Consider the following 25,374-nt stretch of genomic DNA (forward strand, 5'->3'; position numbering starts at 1 on the left):
AAAAATCCTTGCCTCGTGTCGTTACACTTCGAGTTCGCGCTGCATGTGTGGGGTGGTGCCGCATATGGAGCTCGCTCATTCTAAAAAGATGGGGCGTGCAAACACGGACACAAGAAAGAAGTCAGGACACCACAAACGCCGACTAACAACTGAAGAAACACACAATGGTGGAATAGAAGAAGGCACAAAAACTTATCTGCGCATGCCCATGCAATAGGCGAACCTATCAATCCAGCACGCGTGGGGGTTGTGGTAGCCTCGATGCTCACCGGAGCCGAAGACTACCGCGGGTTCAGGCTTAGCGAGCCACAGGGCCGCGTCTACCGTCGCCTGCTGTATGTTTAGCGCACCGCTCCGCGCGCGCTCAGCTAGCAAAGGCGTTGAGCGTCGCGCGGCATAAACTCAGTGTTCGATCAAACATACACACACAAACACTTTATTTCCCTTTCGGCGGCACCCCAACGAAACACCACGTCCGCTCCCGGGATGCGGGGAGCAAAGGGCCCCCGCAGGCGGACGGAATACACAAAGGGGTTCCGCGAAGCACGTCGCAGCTCGCAATGGCGAGCTTTGACACGCCGCTCGGGAAAAAGGTCCCTCGCGGCTATGCTGCGCACTCTCGCGATGACCACTGGGCCTGGTCACGAGAGTTAGGGCAATCTCCGTACGTATGGGCCTCTGGCAAGTGCGGCTCGGCGTGGTACGACCGCGCACGAGCACTAGGCACCGCTCTTTGGCTTCACGTACGAACCGGAGCTAACACTGAAGTAAACACGCCTGCAAGGATGCCGAGGCACCCAGGCAGCCTACAGTCCAGTGATTCCCAAAGGGGACGTTGGACCGGAAAGAAATACGTGCTTACCCAGCGGCGTCCGAGGAGAGAGAGTTCGTCCCGGCCTGCCCGCGCGTCAGTCGCCGAATTTCGCGGCTCCAAGACCGCGGGCAGCGCCACCACGAGTGTCGGCGCGTAGCGCAAGATAGCGCCACTTGCCGTCGCGGGAGAACGGGAGAATGGGAGAGGGAAAGGATTCGAAATGCCCGCGCAGTGGCTTCGGGCACGCCTCGGATCCCCACATCCTCCTCTCCTTAAATCACCCTATACCGGTCGGCAAAGGCAGCCGGTCGTCGCCCATGCATGCAAAGGCGTTATGCAATGAGCAACAGCTAACCTCAGCCCAGGCCCACAACTGCTGCTAATTATTCTACAAATAAAAAAGGAAAAAAAAATAATAACACAATACACTTGAGATACACTATACTATACAATATGGTGCTACGGAAGGGGGTAAAAGAAATTAAGGCGAGTGTTCGTGATGCTCACGCGGGAGAGCGTCCACGGCGCGGTGGGGAGGCGGTGCGTAATGTTGTTAGCCAGAGTGCGAGGCAAGAGGCCTGTTTTGATGTCCGCATGCCCGGAACGGGCTCACCTTCGGCTCGTCGATCTAGTCGACGACAGACCCGCGAGTCCGACGAACGCCGCTTTGGTGATGGTTCGGAGGTCCCGAATTTTCGGCTGGATACCAGAAGACCTCGCTGGGACAGCCGGCTCTTCTGCCGTCATCCTGACGCCAAACCAAATTGGTTGCAGCCTGGAAGGCGCCCCGGCGTCGGCAGAGAGCCGGGCGCAGCTGCCATGTCCGCTAGCCTCGCGCAGCAGCCGTGAGGCAAACGGCAGCAAGGCTTCTCGGCGACGGCCGAGAGCAGGACACAGCCGGGCTGTCTGTCTGACGTCAGCGGGTCCCCGAACACCTCCAGGGTCCACGGCGATAGGGTGAAGGTGGTTTCCTATGGTGTCGTCACCACGCCGCACACTTCCAGGGCACGCACAGATCCACCACGCACGTAACACACACACACGCACACACAGCTCCGAAGACGGGCTTCTCCCAACGCGCCACGCGATGGAAGGCGCGTAGCGTCCTTCGTACCTCTCCCCCCCGCATAAGCACCAGTATGCACGACCCCTTCCGCAGGCAAAAGAAAAAAACACGGCGAAAAAGTAAACAAAAACAAAATGACACTCCATATGCGAACAAAAAATACGAGAAACACATCAAGTATAAACATGAACACTCAAACAAACAAAAATAACAGCAAACTGGGCGGGGGCCGACTTCTTTGCGAGCACTGGCTGTAAAGAAGTTAGCCTACTGAGGTTAGACAGTAAGGTGAGGGCCTTCGGTTGCGGAAATAAGTCCGCCGTCCGGCGCGAAATCACTAAGGTGACCGCTTCCTCAGATTATACCGGTGCGTGGTCCGAATGCGGTCGGCCGTCCCGGGTGTGCCCCGTTGCTTGCGCGCAGTGCCACTGGGCGCTGGCGGGAGCTTGTCAGACCTCGACGCAAAGGCTTTCAGGTCTGCGATGTGGGCACGGCTGAGTTTTCCCGAAAGGGGATCTTTCAGCAAGTACGCGAGCGGAGTCCAAGCTTTCTCTACTCGGTACGGACCAAGCTACTTAGGAGCGAGCGAGGCTGAGAACCCCTTGCTCGCGTCGCTAAGAGCGTGGTTGCGCTTCAGGACAAGATCACCTACCTTAAATGAAAGATGGCGATGTTTCCGGTCATACTGGGCCTTCTGCGCAGCCCTGGCCGATGCCAAACTCTGCCTTGCTCTACAGAGAGCTCGACACAGCCTGTCCCGAAGCTTTGATGCGTAAGCAGAACAGTCTGCTGGTGTTTCCTCGTCTCCAAGCTGGCATTGCATGACACTGGTCACCGGATTTGCCAACTCCCTTCCGAAGTTGAGGAAAGCAGGAGAGAAACCAGTAGAGCGACTCTCGGAGGTTCGGATTGCGAACGCGAGCTCACTCAAATGGTCTGCCCAGTCTTTTTGACTTTCAGCAAAGGCCGCCAACATCGGTTTGAGCGTACGATTGGTTCGCTCCGTCAAATTGGACTGGGGATGGTAGGGCGAAGTGGTGCAGTGATTAATTCCTAGGGAACGGCACGTATCACCAAACACCCGAGCGGTGAAATACGACGCGTTGTCAGTAATCAGTCTTTCCGGAAAGCCGAACCGACAAAACACTTCCTGCAGCCTCTCAAGCACCGCTCGCGCTGTCACCCTCCGAAGCGGAAACAATTCCACCCACTTCGAAAAATGATCCACGACTACCATCAGATGTATGAACCCCTGCTTGCTTCTGGGGAACGGCCCCATTAGATCGCAGGTGGCTACTTGCCACGGACGCTCACTGACAATCGGTTTCATCAGGCCGGGCGGCTTGCCACCCCTTGATTTCACCGCTTGACAGACATGGCAGGAACGGCAATAGCGGAAAATGTCACGCTTCATGCCAAGCCAGGTCACAGTCTTGCTCAGTTTTGCAAAAACTTTGGAGCCACTCAGGTGACCGGCCATGGGTTCGTCGTGAGAGGATCGCAACAGTGCGGCTCTCAGACTTTTGGGCATAACCACCTTAAACGGGTCCACAGACTCCTCATCGGTGGCTATGTATTTCAGCAGGAGCCCGTCATGGTCCAGCAAGTACAGTCGCCGACCGTTTATTCGGACGCCGAAAATTCGGACATGCTCGTTTATTCGGACATGCTCGTTTATTCGGACACCTTCGCGGCACCGCCACTCGTCCCATTGAAGTAATGTAAACTCACGACCGAAAATTCGGACGCCCCACAGCCCGCCGTTCGATTTTTCGGACTCCGGCTGGCTGATAGAGTGCGACGTTGAACGCCATAACAAGCCGTCAGCAATGGTTACAAAATTTTTACTAGGTTGCCAGCACTGAAATGTTGCACTGGCTATAACTGGAGATCGTGCCAGTGTCAAAAATCCACGCAGAAGTTACAGATCTCGAAGGCTATGTTTGTTGGCTACACGTAACGGTTGCCTTTAGGCTTTAGCCAGTCACGTATCCATTGAACGGCTACCACGGCCAAACAGCAGGCCAAGCCAAGCCAAGCTTGGAATCGGCTCTGTGCGGCGTTTGAGGCGAATGACAGCGCGTACGAGTACGACGCGGATCCTAATTCGGACGAAGAGAGTACAACAGATTACAGAAGCGCTGCAACATCAACTAGACCAACACCGTTTGGTTTCGCGTGTGAGGGTTTGCGTTCTCATGTTTCTGTGGCTAGGCCTGATCTGCATCCCGAGCTTTGTGTCCTGCTCGTGCGAGGCCTGATCTGCTGAAATTGCTCCGACGCTGCCCGTTCCATGTGCGCCGTCGGAACTAAAGAAACGCGACAACTACAAGGCCCTGACGATGGCGAAAAAAAGCGGCGATTATTCACCAGGTGGAAGTTGCTTGGGAGTTTTCGCCGAGTTGGGCGATGAGATCATCCGTCAGCTACTCGAACCAGCGCATGTGGACAGTGACTGCCGTGGTGACGCACCTCCCACACCATAGCCATCAAATGCGGATTTAGCGTAGGCTGTTGCAGTGCTATTGCTGACCTGCAGGGGTGGCCAAACATTGGCTGAAATACAGGCCGACTTGGTCGCGCGTAAGCGTACATGTGTACAGACGCGCACTAACAAGTTTTTTCCGGCCGCTGGGCCAATAAAAGTGCTTTTTTCTGGTGAATCCTTTTTTTCGGACTCCCGTTTATTCGGACTTTTCAGCGGTTCCCGCCGAGTCCGAATAAACGGTCGGCAACTGTATGTATCCGCGGGGGACCCAGCGACACACGCCGGTTCCCGTCCCCCTGCGCCCGCCGCACTACCAGCAGCGTCACGGCGCTCCGTCTCCCTGAGACCGTCGCTCAACTCGTGACAAAACGGATCATCTTGCTGGGCCTTCAGTAGCTCTTGTCTGCTGAAAGCGATTCCCATTCTCCCAAAGGGGAGCCTGGTACAGTGATGCTACCGCTGCGCCAATTGCGCCAGACTGCGCCAAAGTGCCCTGGCTGCTACAACCTGCTACATTTCCTCAAAATTTGGCGATTCTGCGCCAAGCCTGCGCCAAAGGGGTGTACTCTGACTTTCAGAAATGAAACTAACTACATGAGGTTCCCCGATTGAGAGCGACATCGTGCTGTACGTGGACGTTCTCCATGAGAGTGATGAAAATGGAGACAAAGTAGTATAACCTCATTACAACGGATCTGTTTACAACAGACATTCGGATATTACATACCAATTTGCGGCGTTATGCCGACCTCCGTATTAGTTCCATTGATAGAGCTTCGTTTACAACGGATTCTGGTACAACGGACATTCGGATATAATTGACTAAAATTTCACGCCAGCAAGATGGTCAGGACTCCTTTAGAGCGGACTTTTCTACCACGGTCATTAACTTCCGACTTCAAACATCGCTTAGCATACTTTCGGGACGGGAGCAGCGCACCGCGGATATCGACGTACCGATTTAAGAACGAAGGCCGCCGATCCCCGGTCTGTCAATGATCAGCTATGCCTAGCTGTAGCGTTAAAAAAAAAAAAAAAAAAAAACGGCGCGCAGCGTGCTTGGTGCTGCGTTTGGGACGCTGACACTGGCTGACACGCGAAATTGCGAGCCGCTGCCACCGCTTCTCCGCGCGGTCGCTGCGCGGCGAGCTTGGCCGGGGTGTCCGCTGCCGATGCGCAAAATGCCCATCCGCGGTTCTGAGGAGCCAGCGGGCAATGCGATTCGTTGCTTGAGACGAAGGACATTACGGCTTCTTCGCTTTCGCATGTCCGCTAGCGCGATGTTCTTGCCCACAAAGTTCGGATTTGGCTCGTACACGGCACCGTGAAAGGAGTTAGGCCTAACCACGACATTTAGTAGAAAGCTCAATTGCGATGTGCGTGGCCGCGGTGCCCGATGTTTCAAAGTACGTCATGCTCGATTGCGAGTACAAGGTGTTGTCCCGCGGTGGTCTTCGTCATAAGCTTCGAAGTGCTGATAAGAAGAACCTCGAACAGCGGGTCCAACGAGTCAACGCTATTAGTCGTACGTCTGCGATGTTCGCGACGAGTGCGGCGCGCTATCGTAATCTGATGATTGAGCTTCCGCTTGCAGCTGCCCAACTAAAGCGTTCCAAATTATCGTCGACCCGTAAACACAGAACGAGTGCGAACGCGTCACTAAGTAGCGCAATTTTCGACAGCCACGACCTCGCGACGCACAAGCAGTGCTTCTGCGGTAATATACCGCAGAAGCAGTAATACCGCAATTTTCACCAAGTCTACTGCGGTAATACCGCCAGTAATACTGCGGTAATACCGCAATTTTCGCCAAGTCGGCAGACGCAAAACAAATTTTTTATAGCACTTCTACGTAGTTTTCATTGAAGATATTTTGGAATCAGATAGAAATGGGCTACAGAAACTGAAAATGCGATTTTCCAAAAATCGAATTTTTTTTGGTCCCCCGTTAAAAATAAGACCATGTTTGTGACTCGTAATTCTCTTTGGTTATAACAGACCCATTCAGTGTTTACATGAAAGTCTGTTGTAACAGTACTTGGATTTTACATACTCCCTTTACAACAGACCAAAATCCTCTTCACTATGAAGGTCCGTTGTAATGAGGTTATGCTATCAATATGGTGTTGTCAAGCGGTCGAAGGAACTGCGTTTTGTTTTTGTTTTTGTAATCAAAGCTGATCAAAGCATCAACTGTAGGCAACATGGCGTAGCAGCAGTGAAGCGACATGCAGCCATGAAACGGCACATCGATGCTACCAGTCGTCATTGAGACGCTTCAGGTGAGCTGCAGCGGCCGAAAACGATCCAGCCGACTTTGGAATTCGGCAGTCCATGGAACGTTTTTCGGTGTGACCGCGTGACAAACGCAGAAACTCTGTTTGTGCTTGGCATGACTCTCAAGGACATCCCATACTCGTTGGCCGACACAGCAACTGCCTTGTTTCCCAAGTTATTTGGAGATTCCGAAACAGCGAAGCAGTTTAGTTGTAAGAGGTTCAAGGCATCCTACATAGTTAGTGATGGCCTCGGGCCGTATTTCAAGAAACTTGTGCTTGACGAGCTGAACAAGCCGGATGTGGTTTTTTCTCTTAGCATTGACGAGACCCCTATTCTTGAACAGAGGTGCCAACAACTTGATGTAGTTAGGCATTTCTCCAACAAAATGCAGCGAGTTGTGGAACACCTACAGTCTTTCCGGCTGGGCTCTGCGACTTCGGAAATTTTGGCTAGTGAAGTGCGGAGAGCAGTGATGGACCTGCCACAGAAAAATGTAATTTTCTTTTCTACGGATGGCCCTAATGCAATGAAAAGCTTCAGAAAAAAGATGCAGGAAGCATACCCTGACATCATAGATGTAGGAGAGTGCTGCTTGCACAAAGTGCACAACTCATTTGCCCGCGGCTTGAGTGCTGTTGGCTCGGATGTCGATGCTGCTGTGGTCGATGTTTATTACTTTTTTAAAGACTTTTTAAAGAATTCTTCGGCTCAGAATGAATTGTTGAAGGCAGAGCACCTGCTCCAAAAGCTAGTTTTGCTGCTCCAAAACGCAATTTTGCCTGCTCCAAAAGCTGCTCCAAAGTGGCCTAAGCCAGTAGCATCACTGCTGGTATCGTTCCTACTCAGGACTGCAGCCATCGCTGCCGCTTGCGTCGGCGTCATGGGTTCGCTTTCGAGTAGCTCACCCTCTCGCCCGCTTCACGGCGCACTGCTTGCCTGGCTCGCGGAAACGGTTTGCTCGTCGGCGCACTCACCCTTCTCTCCGCGCGGCGGCTCGGCCGCCGTTTCGCCCTCGTCGCTTGCTTGCGCAAAGGCACCGCTAGCGGTTGTCGCACCAGAATCCAGGCTGCCGGTAGACACTGGGGCACAAGATAGCGCGTCAGCTACCACGTTAGTGCTCCCCTTCCGATACTGCACTGAAAAGTCATAATGCTGTATTAGGAGAGCCCAGCGCGCCAGCCTGCCCGCAGGCTCACGGAGCCGCATCAGCCAGCTTAGCGCGCTGTGATCTGTTTGCACCACAAACTTCGTCCCATCCAGGTAGACATCAAACTTACGCAGTGCAAACACGGTGGCGAGACACTCCCTCTCAGTCACGGAATAATTCTTCTCCGCGGGTATCAGCGAGCAGCTGGCAAAGGCCAGCGGCTGCAACACGCCATCGTATTCCTGTAGGAGAACTGCTCCTAATCCCAGATCACTCGCGTCAGTCTGGACAACAAACGGTCTGGTCAGGTCGGGGAGCTTGAGCTGCGCTGTCTCCGCAATGGCGCTAGACAGATGGCAAAACGCCTCTTGCTGCTCAGGTCCCCATCGCCACACCGCAGACTTACCCAAGAGCTTGGTCAAGGGCGTCTGCACTCGGGCACAGGACGGAATGAACGACCGGTAAAAGTTGGCCATTCCAAGAAAGCGGCGCAGGCCGCGTACGTCCTTGGGCACGGGGAAATCGGGGATTGCTCGAAGTTTCTCCCGGTCTGGCTCAATGGAGCCTTCGCCCAGCGTAAACCCAAGTAACTGAACTCGAGTCTGCGCTAATTGGGCTTTCGCGGGATTTAACGTCATCCCGGCAGCCCTCACCCGCCCCAGCACATCGGCAACATGGGCCAAGTGCTCTTCGAAGGTTTGTGAATAAATCACGATGTCGTTGAGGTAGCACATGCAGTATGACCACTTTGCTTCCCCGAGGACGCGGTCCATGAGTCTCTGAAAAGTCGCAGGAGCATTACAAAGACCAAAGGGCATACGAGTGAACTCAAACAACCCTCTGTGGGAGGTGAACGCGGTCTTTCACCGGTCACGCTCATCCATCCGGACCTGTAGGTAACCTTTGGAGGCATCTAACGTGGTGAAGTACCGCGCAGTGCCGAGGTTTCCTACGATGGAGCTAATCGTGGGGAGCGGATAGGCATCCTTACGAGTCACTCCGTTCAGACGGCGGTAGTCTACGCACAGGCGATGACTGCCATCTTTCTTAGGCACCAACACAATTGGAGACGCCCAGGCGCTGGACGAACGGCGAACAATGCCAGCTGAAAGCATATCGTCCAGCAAGCCGTCAATAACCTGCCTCTTGGCCAGGCTGACGGGCCTGGGGTTACACTTCAAAGGAAGCGCGTCGCCAGTTTCGATCGCGTGGCTCACCAACTCAGTACAGCCAGGCTGATCGGTGAAGAGCTCATCGTATTCGCGTAACAGTGCCGACAAACGAGCCTTCTGTGTATCATCCAAATGAGTCGCACAGGCGGTCAAAGGATGCGGAGCCTCTGCGTGTCGTGCCGCTCGATCCCGATGGGGATTTTGAGCCGACGAGCGCATAGCGCAGGGGCCTGCCCCCGAACTTTGCACGCGACACGGTTCCGACGCCTCTGCTGCACAGGCAACAGTATACGCCGGTGGGCTGATGAACGGCTTCAGCTGGGAAAAAGGTCCGTCGCGATAGCCTCCATTCGCAATGTCCACCACGATACCGGTTTTTAGGAGAAAGTCCCGACCGAGAATCACAGGAACACTGAGCCCTGGAAGATGAACGAAACGCGTGCGTCTCCTTCGATCTCCCCATGTGACAGTCAACCTTGCGGCGCCAGCCGACTGGGCCACGCCTTTCACGAGGGTGAATGTCGTTCGGCTGTCCCGCAAGCGCACCGAGTGCTTCCGCAAGTGGGACAACACCTGTTCGCCAAACAACGAAGCGCTCGCGCCCGTGTCCAGCAACGCCGAAAATTCGCGGCCGGCAATAATGACCGAAATAAACGGCGCGTGTGCACCAGCAAGACTGCTTGCCTGGTACGCGGAGGGGAGAAGCAAGGGTTCGGCCGCTCGTGCCTTCACGAACGACCCGCGCCCCCGTTTCCCTGCCTCACAGGAGGCCTAGATACGGGACACTCCCTCGCTATGTGCCCTCGCTCGCGGCAGCGGAAGCAGCGCATTCCGTCCCGGGAAAGGGAAGATGCGCCGTCGCGGCCCCTCTCCCGAGGAGGAGCAGCCTCTAGCGGCAGGGGTCGGTTCGCCTGTTGATCAAAGGATCTGTTCTGACGAGTGTCACCCTCACCGATGCGTTGGGACGGATTGCGTCCCTGTTCGCGCGTGTTGAGTTGCGGTGCAGCACAGGCTGCGCGCCTCGCGTACGCGTAGGGATCTAGAGCGCGATCGCTCAGCTCCCAACTGTGCCCGCTTCTAGCGGGAGCCGCAAAGGCAGCTCCGGCGGGCTGTTGCCGTTGGGGAAAGGGCACGGCCCCTCCCCACGCGCAGCACGGTTCAAGGGCCACGCTGGCTGGCGGTGGCGGGCGATAGGCGCGCGCGGCGAGAATGTCGCCTTGAATGCGCTTCGCCTCGGCGGCCAATTCCTCTAAATCTCGGAAGCGGCTGCCGCGCAGGTACGCCGAAAAGGTCGGATGTGCCTGCCTAATCACCCGTTCGACGCGTTCCTCGTTCGAAGCTCTGGGCTCAGCGATAGAGAAAAGGTCTTCCATCGCGCGTACGTACTCCTGAAGCGACTCATCAGGAGCTTGCGTGCGGAGCTCGAGCTCGCGCCGCATCCTACTCTCGTAGTCAGCGGGTAAGAATTCGCGCAGGAAGGCCGCGCGGAACTCATAGAGGATTGCTGCTCGGTGGCCTGAAAGCCAATACCACCTAGCCGCCGTGTCATTCCGTGCAGCTGGGACGACGCGCCCGAGCACCTCCTGATCATCCAAACCCAATGCTCTCTGATAACGTGACAGAGAGTCAAGGTAATCTCGGGCACTGTGCAGATCACCGTATCCGCTGTAAGTTGGCACAGGCAACATAACAGCGGGGTGAGCGCGTTTCGGAACGGCCGAAAGCGTTTGTACAGCTCCCGAGAGCGCTTGGATCATTTGAGCGGCATTTTGCAGCAGCGTCTGTGCACCCGCTTCAAAGGAAGCTGTCGGTGCGTTAGCGGCGCGGTCGAGCGATGGGGAACTGTCTCCGAGCTCGATAAGGGGCGCGGCTTCAAAAGGGATACCGGCCGGCGTCGCGCCACTCTTGGGGAGCACCTGTCGTTGTTCACAGCCGCCGCTTGGGGCAGCCTCTCGTGAAATGGCTAAGCCGCTTGCGGCTAGCGGTACAGACGCGTGCTCGAAGTGAGCTTGGCTGCTTGCTTGCATAGCAGCCAGCGGGCAAAAGTCGGTGACGGCTGAGGCTGCGTTTCCGACCTGCGCTCCGTAAGCTCCGTTGGGAGCCGATTGGGAGCGATGTGACATGGAACTGCCGTGCATTCCAAAGGGAGCAGTAGCGGTCCACTTTACCCGTGTGCACTGTTCGGGTTGGGCAATGGCCCCGTTCCCACAACACGCTACATCTCCACTGGGAGCTGGTACATAGCGCCTCGCGTCATCTCCACTGGGGGTTGTGACAGGGGTGGGTGCTGGATTCTGCCCGAAGGGGGCACTGGCCCTGTTCTCGAGCAAAGCGGTATCTGTTAAAAACGACAGCAGACAAAAATCACGCCTAGCAGACATAACGCGGGTAACACGGCGAGCCTGATTCGCAAAGGCGTGCTGACTCAGCTAAGTCTAATCAAAGGCTTAATGAGCCTTTGATACCGCGTTGGGCGCCAGTGTGGTGGCCTCGATGCTCACCGGAGCCGAAGACTACCGCGGGTTCAGGCTTAGCGAGCCACAGGGCCGCGTCTACCGTCGCCTGCTTACGTTTAGCGCACCGCTCCGCACGCGCTCAGCTCGCAAAGGCATTGAGCGCCGCGTGGCATAAACACAGTGTTCGAGCTAACATACACACACAAACACTTTATTTGCCTTCTGCGGCACCCCAACACACACTGTACACGTCCGCTCCCGGGGCACGGGGAAGCAAAAGGGCTTCTCGACGCGGACGATACACCAAGGGTTTCCGCGAAGCACGTCGTAGCTCGCAATGGCGAGCTTTGACACGCCGCTCGGGAAAAGGTCCCTCGCGGCTATGCTGCGCACTCTCGCGATGACCACTGGGCCTGGTCGCGAGGGCTAGGGCAATCTCCGTACGTGTGGGCCTCCGGCAAGTGCGGCTCGGCGTGGTACGACCGCGCGCGAGCACTAGGCACCGCTCTTTGGCTTCACGTACGAACCGGAGCTAACACTGAGGTAAACACGCCTGCAAGGGTGTCGAGGCACCCAGGCAGGCTACAGCCCGGCGATTCCCAAAGGGGACGTCGGGCCAGAAAGAAATACGTGCTTACCCAGCGGCGTCCGAGGAGAGAGAGAGTTCGTTCTGGCCTGCACGCGCGTCTGTCCCGCCGAATTTCGCGGCTCCAAGATCGCGTGCAGCGCCACCACGAGAGCCGGCGCGTAGCGCAAGATGGCGCCACTTGCAGTCGCGGGAGAACGGGAGAGGGAAAGGATTCGCACGGCGAAATGCCCGCGCAGTGGCTTCGGGCACGCCTCGGATCCCCACAGGGTCTACGTGGAAGATAACTGTTAAGGCATTTGATTTCATCTTTATGCAAGTTAATCGTCCGTTGGCTCACGCATGGAGCTCGCTCTTCGTTTTCGACGCTGTGCATGCGCGGTTTCACTGCACGCGCGTGGAGCAGCCCCTGACGACGTGCAGCTTTTGCGATTTTTTTTAATGCCAACAACTGTGTCGTCACTACCGAGGAGATGTCAGATCAGGCGCTGGTGAAAACTGTCCGCGAGCACGGTGACAACGACGGATCTTCGGAGGTCAAGTCGTCACTGTTGTCACACGCTCTGCCGTCTTGCACGGGTTCACGGAGCGCACCGCATTGCCGGAGCCTGTCTTGGAGGCCATGGCTAGACGATGACGGAACAGCATTGTATTGATGTCCTACAAATATTCAGTATTGCCATCCCTCACAAACAAGCAATAGAGAGTTTTTTGCCGCTAAATAAATGTTTTGGGTGAGCTCTGCCTTCAGTTCTCCTTGTGTTTAATTTGTGTGTTTCTTTTCCGAATTATTCTGCTGAAACTGGATATAACGAAAACCTGTTTATAACGACTCTTTTCAGGAATTTTTCAAATTCATTATAACCAGGTTTAACTGTACAAGCAAAAATGTTAGACTACCCATCATCTACGAAACTGAAACTGAAAATGCCAGTTTTGTGTGGATGATGAGATTAGCTTGATATGTAGCATTTTGTTGGTTATTTAACAATCATATCAAGTGCAAACATGTTGTAATGCTTTAATAGCATTGTCAACTTATTATTTTGAAGCATAAAAGCCATAAACTTCTCACCAGGTGGACATGCAACGTCCTACATGTGTTTTTTATGCTCAAGGACATGAATGTGAGCCTGTCAGTCATCAAATTTACTTTGTATGACGTGCAAAAGCTTGCCTCACACATGATCGGCACCACATCGCGAAAGCATCGTGTCATGGCACTGGTACTGCAAAGAAAGCTAGAAAAAAATGACGATTTGTTGCTGAAGAAATGGCACACAAGAGTAAGGTCCAGGATGGACCTAGCTACAAATACCGAGGATTTTAGCACTACTGATCACCTTGTGTAAGTGCTGCACCTGTTTCATTTCTTTTTTGTTGATTTTCTCAGAACTTATGTTGTTGGTATTTGTCCACACGCAAACAATCATAACGGTCTTGCTAATGAAGATTTTTCACTAAAACTTGGCACACTTCCTTCTCACATTAGTGGGTGTGCAATGAACCTCAATAAGCCAAATTGTGTCCCAAGATTTAATATGGCTGCGTGTTATACAAAGGTGCCCCTAGTGTTAGTGCATAATTTTCTGGTTATTTAATCACAAGGTCTTGATATTCTTCTGATCTCATTTGTTTTGGTTCATTGCACTGGCCGAAGCTGCTTTATTGTCCCTATGAAAAATTAGGTTGTTTTTATTGAGTGGGATTTGAGTTAGGAGTGTTCACGTAAGGCTCACATTTAATGAACATTTTATTTATGAAAAATTAACAAAAAATAGGACTTGCTTTATAATGCTCACATGTGCCTAAAAAGGTGTGCTTTATAATGTACACTAATAATCTCTGGTGCTTATCCTTTTTAAAAAAACTTTTCCAACACTTGGCCTCATACCTTAACAGGCTTACATATTTGAAAAGCAAACATAGCTAGAAACAGGTTGAATGTGGCTGCAGACCGCACAACTTATTGGTAAGCTGTTAAGATCGAGTTGACTTGGCACTTTTGTTTGAACATCCTTTGCCAGATAGAAATAAAAGGCACCTATTTTGCGCTGCACATTGTGTTAGTTTATGACCCCCCTCGTGCACTGCAAAGGGTCCCCCATCAGTTCCACTGATATTGGGCACGAGGCCCACCACTGGAGACGCGGGCGCTGCAGTCACTGTGACGTGCAGGATTGGCTCACGTGGTCTCACTTCGCGCTGGTGAATTGAAGCGGATGGTTGATTGCGTTGTTTTTAACTGCGATTTCATGGCGTTTTTCCTTTTGAACAACACTGTTTTGCTCTCACTTCATCTGTGCGGACCCCTAGAGACTACACAATCCGGAAAGGTGCAGTAAAGCTTATCGACGGCATGGTACTTTTCTGTTCCGTGCCACAGTGCACTACGTACATGCATAAAGGAGCCAAGCGTGAGCTTTCACATTTACCCCTACCCTGCTTTGCAAGAGCTTAATGCCCCTGTCACCTGTCGTTCTTTTATTGCTAGTTCAAGCTCACAGTGTTAAAATGGACACCAACCACGAATATTCACATAAAAGCAAGACTTTTTGGCTCCCGCACGGGAGCCTTGTTCACAACGAAAAATGAATGCGCAAATAGTCCGGTTATGTATGTTTTAAAATATGATGTAGGCAACGTGCATACATGTGTGGAAAGTTGCCATCATGACGGTTAAGCGTGTGCGCCGTTGTCTGGATTGTCAGAGATTCGAGATAAAGCCGAGAAGTCCAGTTCTTTTCTCTTCCCGTTATATTTGCCATATCCCAGTCTATTTCATGGCCAGTTGCTTCTGTGTGTTCGGCCACCGCGTTCGATGAAACCTGTCTTAGATCATACGTGAGTCTTTGAGTCATCATACATGAAGCTTGAGTCTTTGCTGAAAGTTTCTTGTCTTGCCGACGTAACTTCCACCGCAGCCTGTATCCAGTGTCACTGGTTCTTCTCTGTATTGTTTTACGCTACAGGTGAAAATGTGGCCCACTTCAAACACTGATTCACCTTCTAATAGCAGCCGCGAAGTGTAATGCTGCTTATCAATGAAGCTGTAAATGCTGGACACTAGTATTTTCACTGAAACATAAAATTGCCATTTACCGTATTTACTCGAATCTAACACGCACCTTTTTTCGGAAAAACGAGTCCAAAAATCGCATGCGCGTTAGAATCGAGTATCGAAAAAAAAAAAAGAAACTCGGTTATCGTATTGCCATCGACATTTCAAAATGGCCGCCTCCTACGCGCCTTGGGCTATGGACCTTGGCCATTTCTGCCATTTGTTCAGTTCGTACGTGTGCTGAGGAGATTGTCATCCCGTTCTGCGTTCGCATCGACGGCATGGAAGTGCCGACTCCAAATACTCGACGAGTGTACCACAATGCCGCATTTAAAAGAATAGTTATTACATGTGCAGAGAGACAGACGGAAATCGGGCCGCATCGCGGTCGTTCGGATATAGTGATATAGTTCGGAGTTTCCGAAACGTGCGTGCGAGACTGGCGCGAACAGAAGCAGAAGATTTTTTACAACAAAGCTTCACGAAAAGGTTTCAGTGGACCAAAGCAGGGCCGGTTTCCCGAAATCGAAGAGTGTTGACAGCGACAAGGACTGATCCATTATGCGACTCGTATCGCCGCCGTAGTGGTGACAGTTTTAGCGGCAAGGCCCGCTTTTTACTTTGTGTTTTACTTTTTTGAAACTTCAGTTCTTTAAAACCGAAATACTTGTTATTCTGAATGTGCGAAGTTTGACTCCTACGGACTTTTTTTGTTCTTTTCTCTCATGGTAAATGGGTGCGCGTTACAATCGAGGGCGCGGTAGAATCGAGTAAATACGGTAGGTCACGGTAAGCCACACCTTGCAGCATGATAATTCAAGTGCGCAAAGTAATACGGCTGGCTGGCACATGGTGCATTTGTACAGTAGACTCCTCTTAAGATGAACTCGAAGGGACCGCAGTCATCTGTTCATCTTATCAGGAGTTCGGCTTATCAGAAGTGCCCTCAAAAAGAGACATGCTAACATGCCAAGTGCATCCAAATATGTTACTTGAAAACACTGAATGGAGTAGACTTACAATGGGGGCAAAAAGACAAGAAAAATCATTTATTTGGCTCATCTAGATAAAAACTATGCCTTCAAGCAGAGTATTTACACGAATCTTACGAGCACCCGATATCACATGTTCAAAAATAAAAATGCTCATGAAGATATGTGCTACCTCATTTACATGATAAAACTGTAACACGCTCCTATGTTGATGGTTAGAAAAAAAAATTGAGAGACAAGCACAATTTTCCTTCAAAGAATGTAAAATTTATTGTCCTGGCAGTTCCTTTTCTTCTGTGACCCTGTTTTGGTGGCTCTAAGATCACTTCTGGATACACCTCGGTCGCGTACTGTTGCCTTGACAAAGTCGTTATACGCTGAGTTGCTTAAGAAAGTCTGCAAGGTTTTCTTCGAGGTCCGGATGTTGTCCTGTTTTCGGCTCGTAGTAACTCTTCCTGATCGACGTGCAGCTGAACATATCCCATCGCGCTACTCACGGTCACAAGCCTCGCGCACACGAAAAAGACACGACCCAGCTATATTCACTGTGCAAAATAGCCTTCCTTTGTCGTGCACTTCCATAATCAAAATGGCTCATCACAATTTGCACTTCACTGGGAATAGATACAACACGCACAGGTGCTACGCGAACCAACGCGAATAGACCTCTCCCTGTTTGCAAACAGTGTGACGTCACTGGCAGTGTCCCGCCCCCAAGTCCCGCCTTCGGAGCAGGCACTGGTTGGCAAGAAAGTTCTGCCGGCGTGATATTTCTGCATAGCAGCGCTGCGTGTGTCTGCGTTACTTCGATAAAGTTTTTGCAAATTGCTATTTTCTGAACTCACAGCTGTTAGAAGGAAGTGTTACTGCCTGTAATGAAAGATTCTATTTGGTCAACATATGATTTGCTCGTCGTGGATGACAGCCATAAAAAAATCTCATGCTCCTTGAAAGCGAACGTTGTACATTTTCACGGCGACTGGTGTTTGGAGAAATATTAGCATGGCGTGGATGTGAATGTACTCAATTCCTGTCGCGAAATCTGCACTGCAGTTTTAAACGATGTACAGCATTGGCGGCTACTGTGAGCAAGGTCACAGATTAGATTTTCACTCACGGCGCAAAATTCTGATCAGAGATGAATGAAAGAAAAAAAAACGAAGGAAACACTCATTAGCATGCATTCGGTTAACAAATTCCCGTGAAAATTAAAGCGAAGTTTTCCCCTACGGCATTCCTCATAATCCACTATACAGTTTTGAGATGTTAAACACAATACTTCAATTACAAATAATCTCTTGCGTGGCTATTTCGCTGTATCTGATGGCTACAACGTGTTTCCATACTTACTCATCTCCTTTAGACTTGGTACACAAACTCGGAATGTCACTTCATAAATATCGAGCTGTAAAGATAAGCTAACTAGAATATGTCAAACAAGAATCTCCACTGCTTCCATTAAGACGTACATCTCCAATAAAAGGCGATACGCGTGCAGTTCTGGGTATTCGCCGTGGTAAACCGTCAGTGCATGTTCGGCAATGCTAAAACACGCTGGTAGCTCATGCGTAGTCTCACCTTTCAGCCCGGACATCATGCACGTTTCTTTTTTTTGTGCACAGAGCACAAACACTGAGATGTACACACTCATAGATCATCGCGTCAAAAAAAAAAGTCCAATCCTGATTTTCCGTCGACAACAGGTCACTGCAAATGGCCCTGTTAGAGACAGAATGTGCGCCAATGTTTTCGCAAACAAGATGCATCGTTATTCACACAGCACACACAATATTGTCAGTTTCAACGTCCGCAAAGATGAACCGATATCGTCGCTGCCTTTCAACGCACACTACACGCCACAGTAAACGTAGCACATTTTCGATTATGATGCCGCTGTTCCTCGCACAGACCACCACGTGGGTTCACTTCTCCAAGTTAAACAGCCAGCAGCGTGGCACATTTTTCGTCACACAGTCCATGACACATTTATATGTTCTTTGAGATATACCACAAATAATCTTGGAACCGAAAGATTAAGGAAAAGGTCCAGAAGAAAAAAATAACGTGCGCCAAACACCGTGTGACTGTACCACGCTGAGCCGGCAGCGGGCTGCGGGAGTGTTTTGCCAACCACCCGCCGTTGCACGTGCGCCGAGAGGTCACGTGACCTGACGTCATGGGGCGTGAGTGACGTAGGCCGGTAGAGGTCTATTGACCACATTATACATGTGCTGGGCCGCCATTGTGTGATGGTGATGACAATGCACCTGACCCCTCTGACGGGATCATGGTTTCTCGATTGATATGCACAGACTATTTTTGTTCCTGTTGTCACTTTCTTTTTTTTTTTGCGTTCGCCCCTCTGAACAGGGTGGAGGGCCCCCAAGCTCTTGTGTTCTTCTGTTCTCCCTTCCAGCTGGGAAACCAAAGAAGGAAGAACAAAAGGACACAATGGCTTGGGGGTCCAAGTTGTAAATCCCCCTACTCTTTTTTGTTGCTTTCTTTGCTGATAAAGCCCACACGTCCCCCACCCACAGGCTGGGGGTGAGAGGGGATGCTGGCTTTATCCGCTGACCCCTCTTCTTCGTTTATGTTTATCTCCCTGAATGCCCCACCAAGACTGCAGTGTTCATTTCGCAGAATCGCTAGCGTTGTCGAACACCGCGAAAGTTTGTCTTAACAGAAGAGTACAGTTGAGCGGTTCGTCTTAAGCGAATTTTTTTTTGCATAGGGTCTATGGGAAACCAAACAAATGGCCCCCTGTTGTTCAGTATAAGCGAGAATTCGTCTTAACCGAGTTCGTCTTAACGGGAGTTCACTGTAATCACAGTCGAGCCCGATGGGGGCCATATTTTTCGATCTCGATTGGCACCTTTGTGCAAGCTGGAGAACACAGTCAATTGTCGAAAATTTTCATTCCGATGTGGCCCGGTGGCAATCGAAAATGCACAGTGTGACAACATTAGAAAATTCGTGCAATGAGAAGCATTGACAGACAGACAGACAATGAACTTTATTAAGATAGTCCTGAGGAGCACCGCAGCCGTTCAGGGCGGCAGCGCCGCGGGCCGCTCCCACGTGGGGACGGGGAGGTCAAGCCTCACCGCCGCGTCGTGGGCCCTCTGGACGGCCCGTAATTGGTGTAGTAGATTCGAGCTCCTTAGCTCGGAGCACCACTTTTCTTCAGTGAGGCGTTGAGGGCCCCGTAAGGAGGGACACCGCCAGAGCATGTGATCTAAACTGCTTCTCGCGCCACAATCGGGACAGTCCGGTTCAAAAGCATCCGTGTAAGAACTTAGGGTTGATAGACTAGGATAAGACCTGGTCTGCAGCATGCGAAGCGTGGCAGCCTGAGGCCTGGAGAGTTTCTCGTGCGGAAGAGGAAACGTTCGCCTAGACAGCTGGTAGTGCTTACAAACCTCGTTGAATGTGAATAAAGGATCTCGAAAGACCTCCCGACCAGTCCCCGAGGTACCGCCACTGTCCAACCCGGCGCGGTGGGTTAGCTCGCGCGCGTGGGTGTGGGCGACCTCGTTGAGGTTAGTCAGAGAGGATAAGTGCGACCCGAGATGAGCCGGAAACCACGTGATGGTGTGTGAGGAAATGACTCTGTCACCTAGGATGTGTGCGACCTCAGCGGAAACGGAACCTGATGCAAAGGCTCTGACAGCCGCGCGAGAGTCGGTGTAGATTTGATGCCTATTCTCGTCAAGTAAAGCGAGAGCCACCGCGGCCTGCTCGGCTCTAGCCGGGGTGGTATTCATGAGAGATGCAGAGTTGAGAACTGTGCCACTGTGGTCCACTAGGACGGCCGTAAAGTTTGCCGATCTGCCGTACTGCGCGGCGTCCACAAAGCGTGCGGAGTGCGGGTCATTGCGAACTTGTTTTGCGGGTCATTGCGAACTTGTGGCCCTTCGCCTGCCTGCATTGTGCTGCGGGTGCATGTTGCGGGGAAGCGGGAAAACAGTTATACTGCTAGCTGTTCCCTAGTAAGGCTAAACTTGCATTCTTCCTCAAGAGATGGATTACAACCCAAAACCGCCAGAATCTCCCTGCCAGCGGCGAAGTAGACAGCCTGGCAACCTGAGCCGTGTGCTGCGCCTCGATAATTTCCTCTAACGTGTTGTGAACCCCGAGCTGCATTAGCCTCGTTGTGCTGGCATTCATTGGAATACCCAGCACCCGTTTGATGCTTTTTCGAATGAGTATATTAAGCTTCGCCTTTTCGTGATTCTGCCAGGAGTGCATGGCGGCCACGTATATGACGTGACTCATCAAGAACGCGTGGAATAGCTTCAAGAGATTGTCCTCCCTGATTCCACCTCGACTGTTTGAGACCCGAGTAATTAGCCGTACCATGCTGTTCATCTTCGCGGTAATTTTGGCGATGGTATGCCCATTGCATCCGTTGGATTCGATGAGCATACCGAGAACCCTGATAACCTCAACTCTGGGAATGGAGTGTCCGTCGCTGGTGTGGAGTACAATGTTGACCTCCGACAGGGGGACCCAGCCCTTAGGCTTAGACCCCCTTCTACTAGGTCTGTACAGAAGGAGCTCCGACTTGCTCGAGGAGAGGCGGAGCCCCGTCCCTATGAGGAAATCCTCTGTGCGATCCAGCGCTTCCTGAAGGGCTTCCTCCACCCTACCCTCGCTGCCTCCGACACACCATACGGTGATGTCGTCCGCGTAGAGGGTGTGATTGATGCCCTCGACCTCCGAAAGCCTCTGAGACAATTTGTACATGGCGATGTTGAACAGGAGCGGGGATACCACTGAGCCCTGCAGTGTGCCCCTCGAGCCGAGCTCGATGGGCCCTGACCGGAGGTCCCCAATATTTAGTGCAGCCTTTCTGTGTCTGAGGAACGAGCTGACAAATGCGTGGAAGTTCTGGCCTAGACCGAGGTCTGAGATGGAATCGAGTGTGTGGGCGTGCGAGACATTATCGAAAGCCTTCTCTAGATCTAAAACCAGAATGGCCCTGACGTCCCTCGTGTTTCTATCGCATAGGTCGGCAAAAAATGTGGAGCTCACTCAGACTCACTCACGAAACGTATCTTGCCCTTAGGGTTCACTCGGACTCAGACTCACCAAACTTTTCCTCAACCGGACTCATTTGGACTCAGACTCACTATAATTTTTCTCGACTGAACTCACTCGGACTCAGACTCACAAAAGCTTTACTCACCCGGACTCACTCAGACTCAGACTGTTGTCTCGATATGAGTCTGAGTGAGTCTGAGTGAGTCGACTCATGAGTGAGTTTGCCGACCTATGATGAGAAGCAACAGCTAGACATTAAAATTGTGCAGCAGACGAACTCATGTAAAATGTTATCTAACTACAACTCTGAATGAGGCGCGCGTGCAAATGGCTCTCTGCGTTTGTCACCAATCATATGAGGAAGGTTGCGGCTGCATGAAGCTCCCAGCATGCCAGATTGCTTCCCACAAAGCGAAGAAACTGCTTGCATCGTGCTTCATAGGGCTATGTGTACTAAACAGGAATGGAAATTTGCTCGTGCTTGTCGTGTCAATCGCAGCCCTTTTTTACATGCAAACCTACAATGAACGAAGTTGCACGGTTGCACGCATTTCTTGCAGCAAAAATATGTTTCTTTGCAGCAAGCGTGTGCTAAAGCCCATTTGATGCTTAGTTTCAATTTGACGCAAAATGATTCGTTACCTTTTACAAAAGCGGCATGCTCGGCCCTCGTGGTTTCTATATCGGTGGCCATAGCAGACGCCAGCAGTCAGTGCGTTGTCTAACGCATTATGAGGAACGTAACATTTTTTCTGAGCAGTTATTTAGGATTTCGTATAGTCAGTGACCAAGCTGCAACTGTATTTTACCGTCTTCGTTAAAGTGAAGTACAACAATAATAATAAAAAAGGAGACGCGAATGTGATTGCGGGCTGACCGGGAGAGGGCTGGCAGAGCAATCCATCCTTACACGTCACAGGGATGCCTCCGTATAGCGGCGCCACGGTATGTCTGAGAACCACTGCTCTAGAATAAATTTAGTTGCTCGCGTCCTACGCATAATCCTCAAGGAACAGTCTGTAATCGCATAGTTTCCAAACATTGCGACACGGCCTGCAACGAGAGGTGGTAACAGCAACACGTGTTTGGTCAAGTTGGTTCGAACTTGATGCAAAACAAAGGAGCACTGAGAAACGGGGATATAAACAAGAGGCACACAGGACAGGCTCTCAACTGAGCGCCTGTCCTGTGTGCCTCTCATTTACGTTCCCCTTTCTTAGCGCGTGTTTGTTTCTCATCAGATCGTAACAGGTTTTTGTGGGTGGAGCCCGATCACATTAAAATAAGAGAAATAAGTGCGCATGGTGATGCCCCCCTGTGAAAAAGCATCATCTCGATACTTCATGTAGAACATGCAAGTAATAATACATGCAAAACAAATTAACAAAAAAACATGGTTGATCCCTCCATCATAGGAATTGGTATAACATGAAGGTAAAATGTGTCCTTACAGAAGTAGTTGAATGTTTGCTATATATTGATATAAGAGAGCTTGCACAATGTCTATTGGTGTTCGTCAGCTGTAGCGTCATTTAACGTGGATGCACCCACGTTGATGCTTGGAGGCACATCTTTATCCCGACGACTAACGTCCATCATCAATGATGAAAGAAACCCTTGTGGTAGCTTTACTAGTTAACGGTGAGAGCATAATGAGAAAAAGTGGTGTGACAGTCGGAAGAGCATCGCTAATTGGACGCAGAACTTGGGCGAAGTTCGCCATCCCGCTGCATGTTAAAGAGTTATTGAACACCATGGCCGGACTATAGGGGACACGCGACGCGTGTCGTGTCTCCCCTGTAGCCCGGCCGCGATTTTTCTTGGGGTGAGCGTAAGCGGGTAACGCGATGTTGCAGCCAGGCGAGGCAGGCGCGCATTGCAGAGCTATTTTTGGTATGGATGGATGCTATGAGCAAGGCAGACAGACGCTTGGGCTAAGGTCACTACCTCATGGCATGTTAAGGCATTGACAAAATTGCACGTTTATTGGAAACGTGCCAGATGGGACGGACACATAGCAACGACGCGTTGCAGGAGCTAATCGCGGAGGCCACGGTCATAACGCATTACTTCCCTTTATCGCTCCCAGAGGGCAACAGCATCTCGCTGACCAAGAGCACTGTGAGAGGAAAGTGCGAGATATAAAAGGTGCATTTGTAAAGCCTCCAGAGTGTGTGATCGTGGCACAGTGGATAGCGTGTCCTGCATCTGTTGTCACGGACCGAGAGGTCGTGGGTTCAACTCCAGTTGACAGAACTTTTTTCTTTGCCGTGATCGTGCACATTTTTTCGTCATTTCCGTGACGGAAGTACGTCACTGTAATCTTGGTGGTCCCCGGCACGAAATACTATTGTGTTAAAAAACAACAACCTTGCAGCTATGTGTTCTTGCAGCTATGTGTATGGTGCTTGAAATCTGCATTAGTAGAAAGCATAATTGCTAATATACAGATTGTCTGCTAAATTAAGGTAATAAAATCCTTGAGATTGTGAAAGGCTTCACATCTAACGTTTATAAAATAAATATAATTCATCAAGGCAACATACTTGGTTTGGTAACTTTTGCTTTAGGTGCATGGAGCTTGTGTAGGACTCTGTTGTGTTTTGTTAAGAGTCGAAGTGCGTCGTTTTCATTTAGGACAATTTTTAAAGGGTGTGTCGTAGCCTTAGGTGATATCTTAAAAATATGTTATAAGAGTGAGTGAAAACTTTTCCAGTGCTTTATAATGTTTTGGGAAATTTGTTTCAATAGGATAAAAATTTGGTATTCTGCTTCAAAACATCGGCAGGATATGTGCAACAGTATTGAAACACTGGGCAGGTATTGGAAACTAGCTTGGGAAGTAAGCTTGAGCTGCTGCAAGAGCTGAAAGTGAAGAAGGCTGTGGTGTGCAGGCAACCAGTGATGGGATGAGGACACCACCACGGCCGAGCCGTGCTGGCACTCCCCAAGGTGGCGAATTCACCATCCGCCGAGGCCTGGAGAGAGCACGGGAAGAGCACGAACTCATTGAGCAGCTTCGATGGGTGAGCACCTCAATGCAGTCAAAACAAGGTTGCTTCAACTGTGCAACTTATCCCCTTTGCTGAAGGCCACACACAACAAATAAAGTCGGGAAAGAAAAACTGCACAAAAGGATGAAACATTAGGACAACAAGATGCACGGATACTGCACTGTATCTTTTGCATCTCATCTTCTTAGCGTTTTTAGCAAATTCTCGTCTTAGTGAATTTAAAGTGAATGCTCATTTGGTCTAATAATTTCGAATCAAATAGTTTGAATTGTATATATCACATATTATAAAGAAAAATGAGCATTTTTCTCGTGACCCCAGTAACTTGCACAACTAGGCATGTGTGAATGTCACTTTCTTGGTTCGAAGTGAAGTGAAAGCTCCTATGAATGGCCAAAATATAATTGCAGTAGGGTGCTAGTTATAAGCGGTAAAATACGTTACGTTTTAAAACTTACTATACTTAGCATATGTTATACCGTATAACACGCTATTAAACTTAAACAACAATAGGTAATATGTGCATTTAACCTTGAAGTATGGCTTTGCAGCAGTGCAGATTTTGTCTGGATAGGGGGTTTCACAGCATAGCAGCCCCATGCTGCAGCGAAACTACTTTTACGGGGTGGTTACGTGTAGTCAAATAGACGTCTATTCGCTCACTCTGAATAGTTTAAATTTCTCTTCAAGCGAATTCAAATGCTGTAATATTTGTTCGAATATTCAAAGCACTTACACATTCGCCCATGCCTACTTCTTGCATTGCAAGGCATTGTTTGGTACGTCGAAGGCGGTTGTAGCTCGTTAATTCAAACTCGGAGGGCACTATAAAAGTGTTCGAATTAAACGGAGTTCAAATTAGCGTGCGGGCACTAGAATGAACGGACATCGCACCACACTGCACGGGCAGAACCCAAAGAAACCACCTCTGGAGTCGTTATCGCGAACTAGGTGCTACTACACATTTTTGGCTGGCGATTTCGTAAATTAAGTTCGTGAAGCTCTAACGGGGAACAGAATTAATTGAGCAGTCAGTGATACACCAGAAACAATCAACGACATGCATTCATGTGAGCAGTGAGCTCACGTGAATGAAATATATGATACTATTTATGCTCCAAATCACGTTTATTTAAATAGTAGGGTTAACACAATCAGTGTTAAAAGTAATCAGTAATTCTCATTTGCTTGCATTTCTTGTCTTGTGACTCCATGAGCATCGTTTGCAGCTCGCCCAAGAGCTGCAGCACAGCGT

The 25,374-nt window shown here is 50.7% G+C and overlaps 1 protein-coding gene across 3 annotated transcripts in view; it reads left to right on the forward strand.

Moving 5' to 3' along the window:
• The window catches only part of LOC119386545 (leucine-rich repeat and calponin homology domain-containing protein), a 189,168-nt gene that overhangs the window by 100,212 nt on the left and 63,582 nt on the right, over positions 1-25,374 (forward strand). For all 3 annotated transcript variants that reach the window (XM_037653821.2, XM_037653822.2, XM_037653823.2), the window contains one exon: positions 24,000-24,131. In XM_037653821.2, the coding sequence (XP_037509749.1) occupies positions 24,000-24,131 (132 nt within the window). The remainder of the gene's footprint in view (positions 1-23,999; positions 24,132-25,374) is intronic.

The sequence above is a fragment of the Rhipicephalus sanguineus genome, chromosome 3 (genome assembly GCF_013339695.2).
Source record: "Rhipicephalus sanguineus isolate Rsan-2018 chromosome 3, BIME_Rsan_1.4, whole genome shotgun sequence".
In the NCBI taxonomy this organism is placed as follows: domain Eukaryota; kingdom Metazoa; phylum Arthropoda; class Arachnida; order Ixodida; family Ixodidae; genus Rhipicephalus; species Rhipicephalus sanguineus.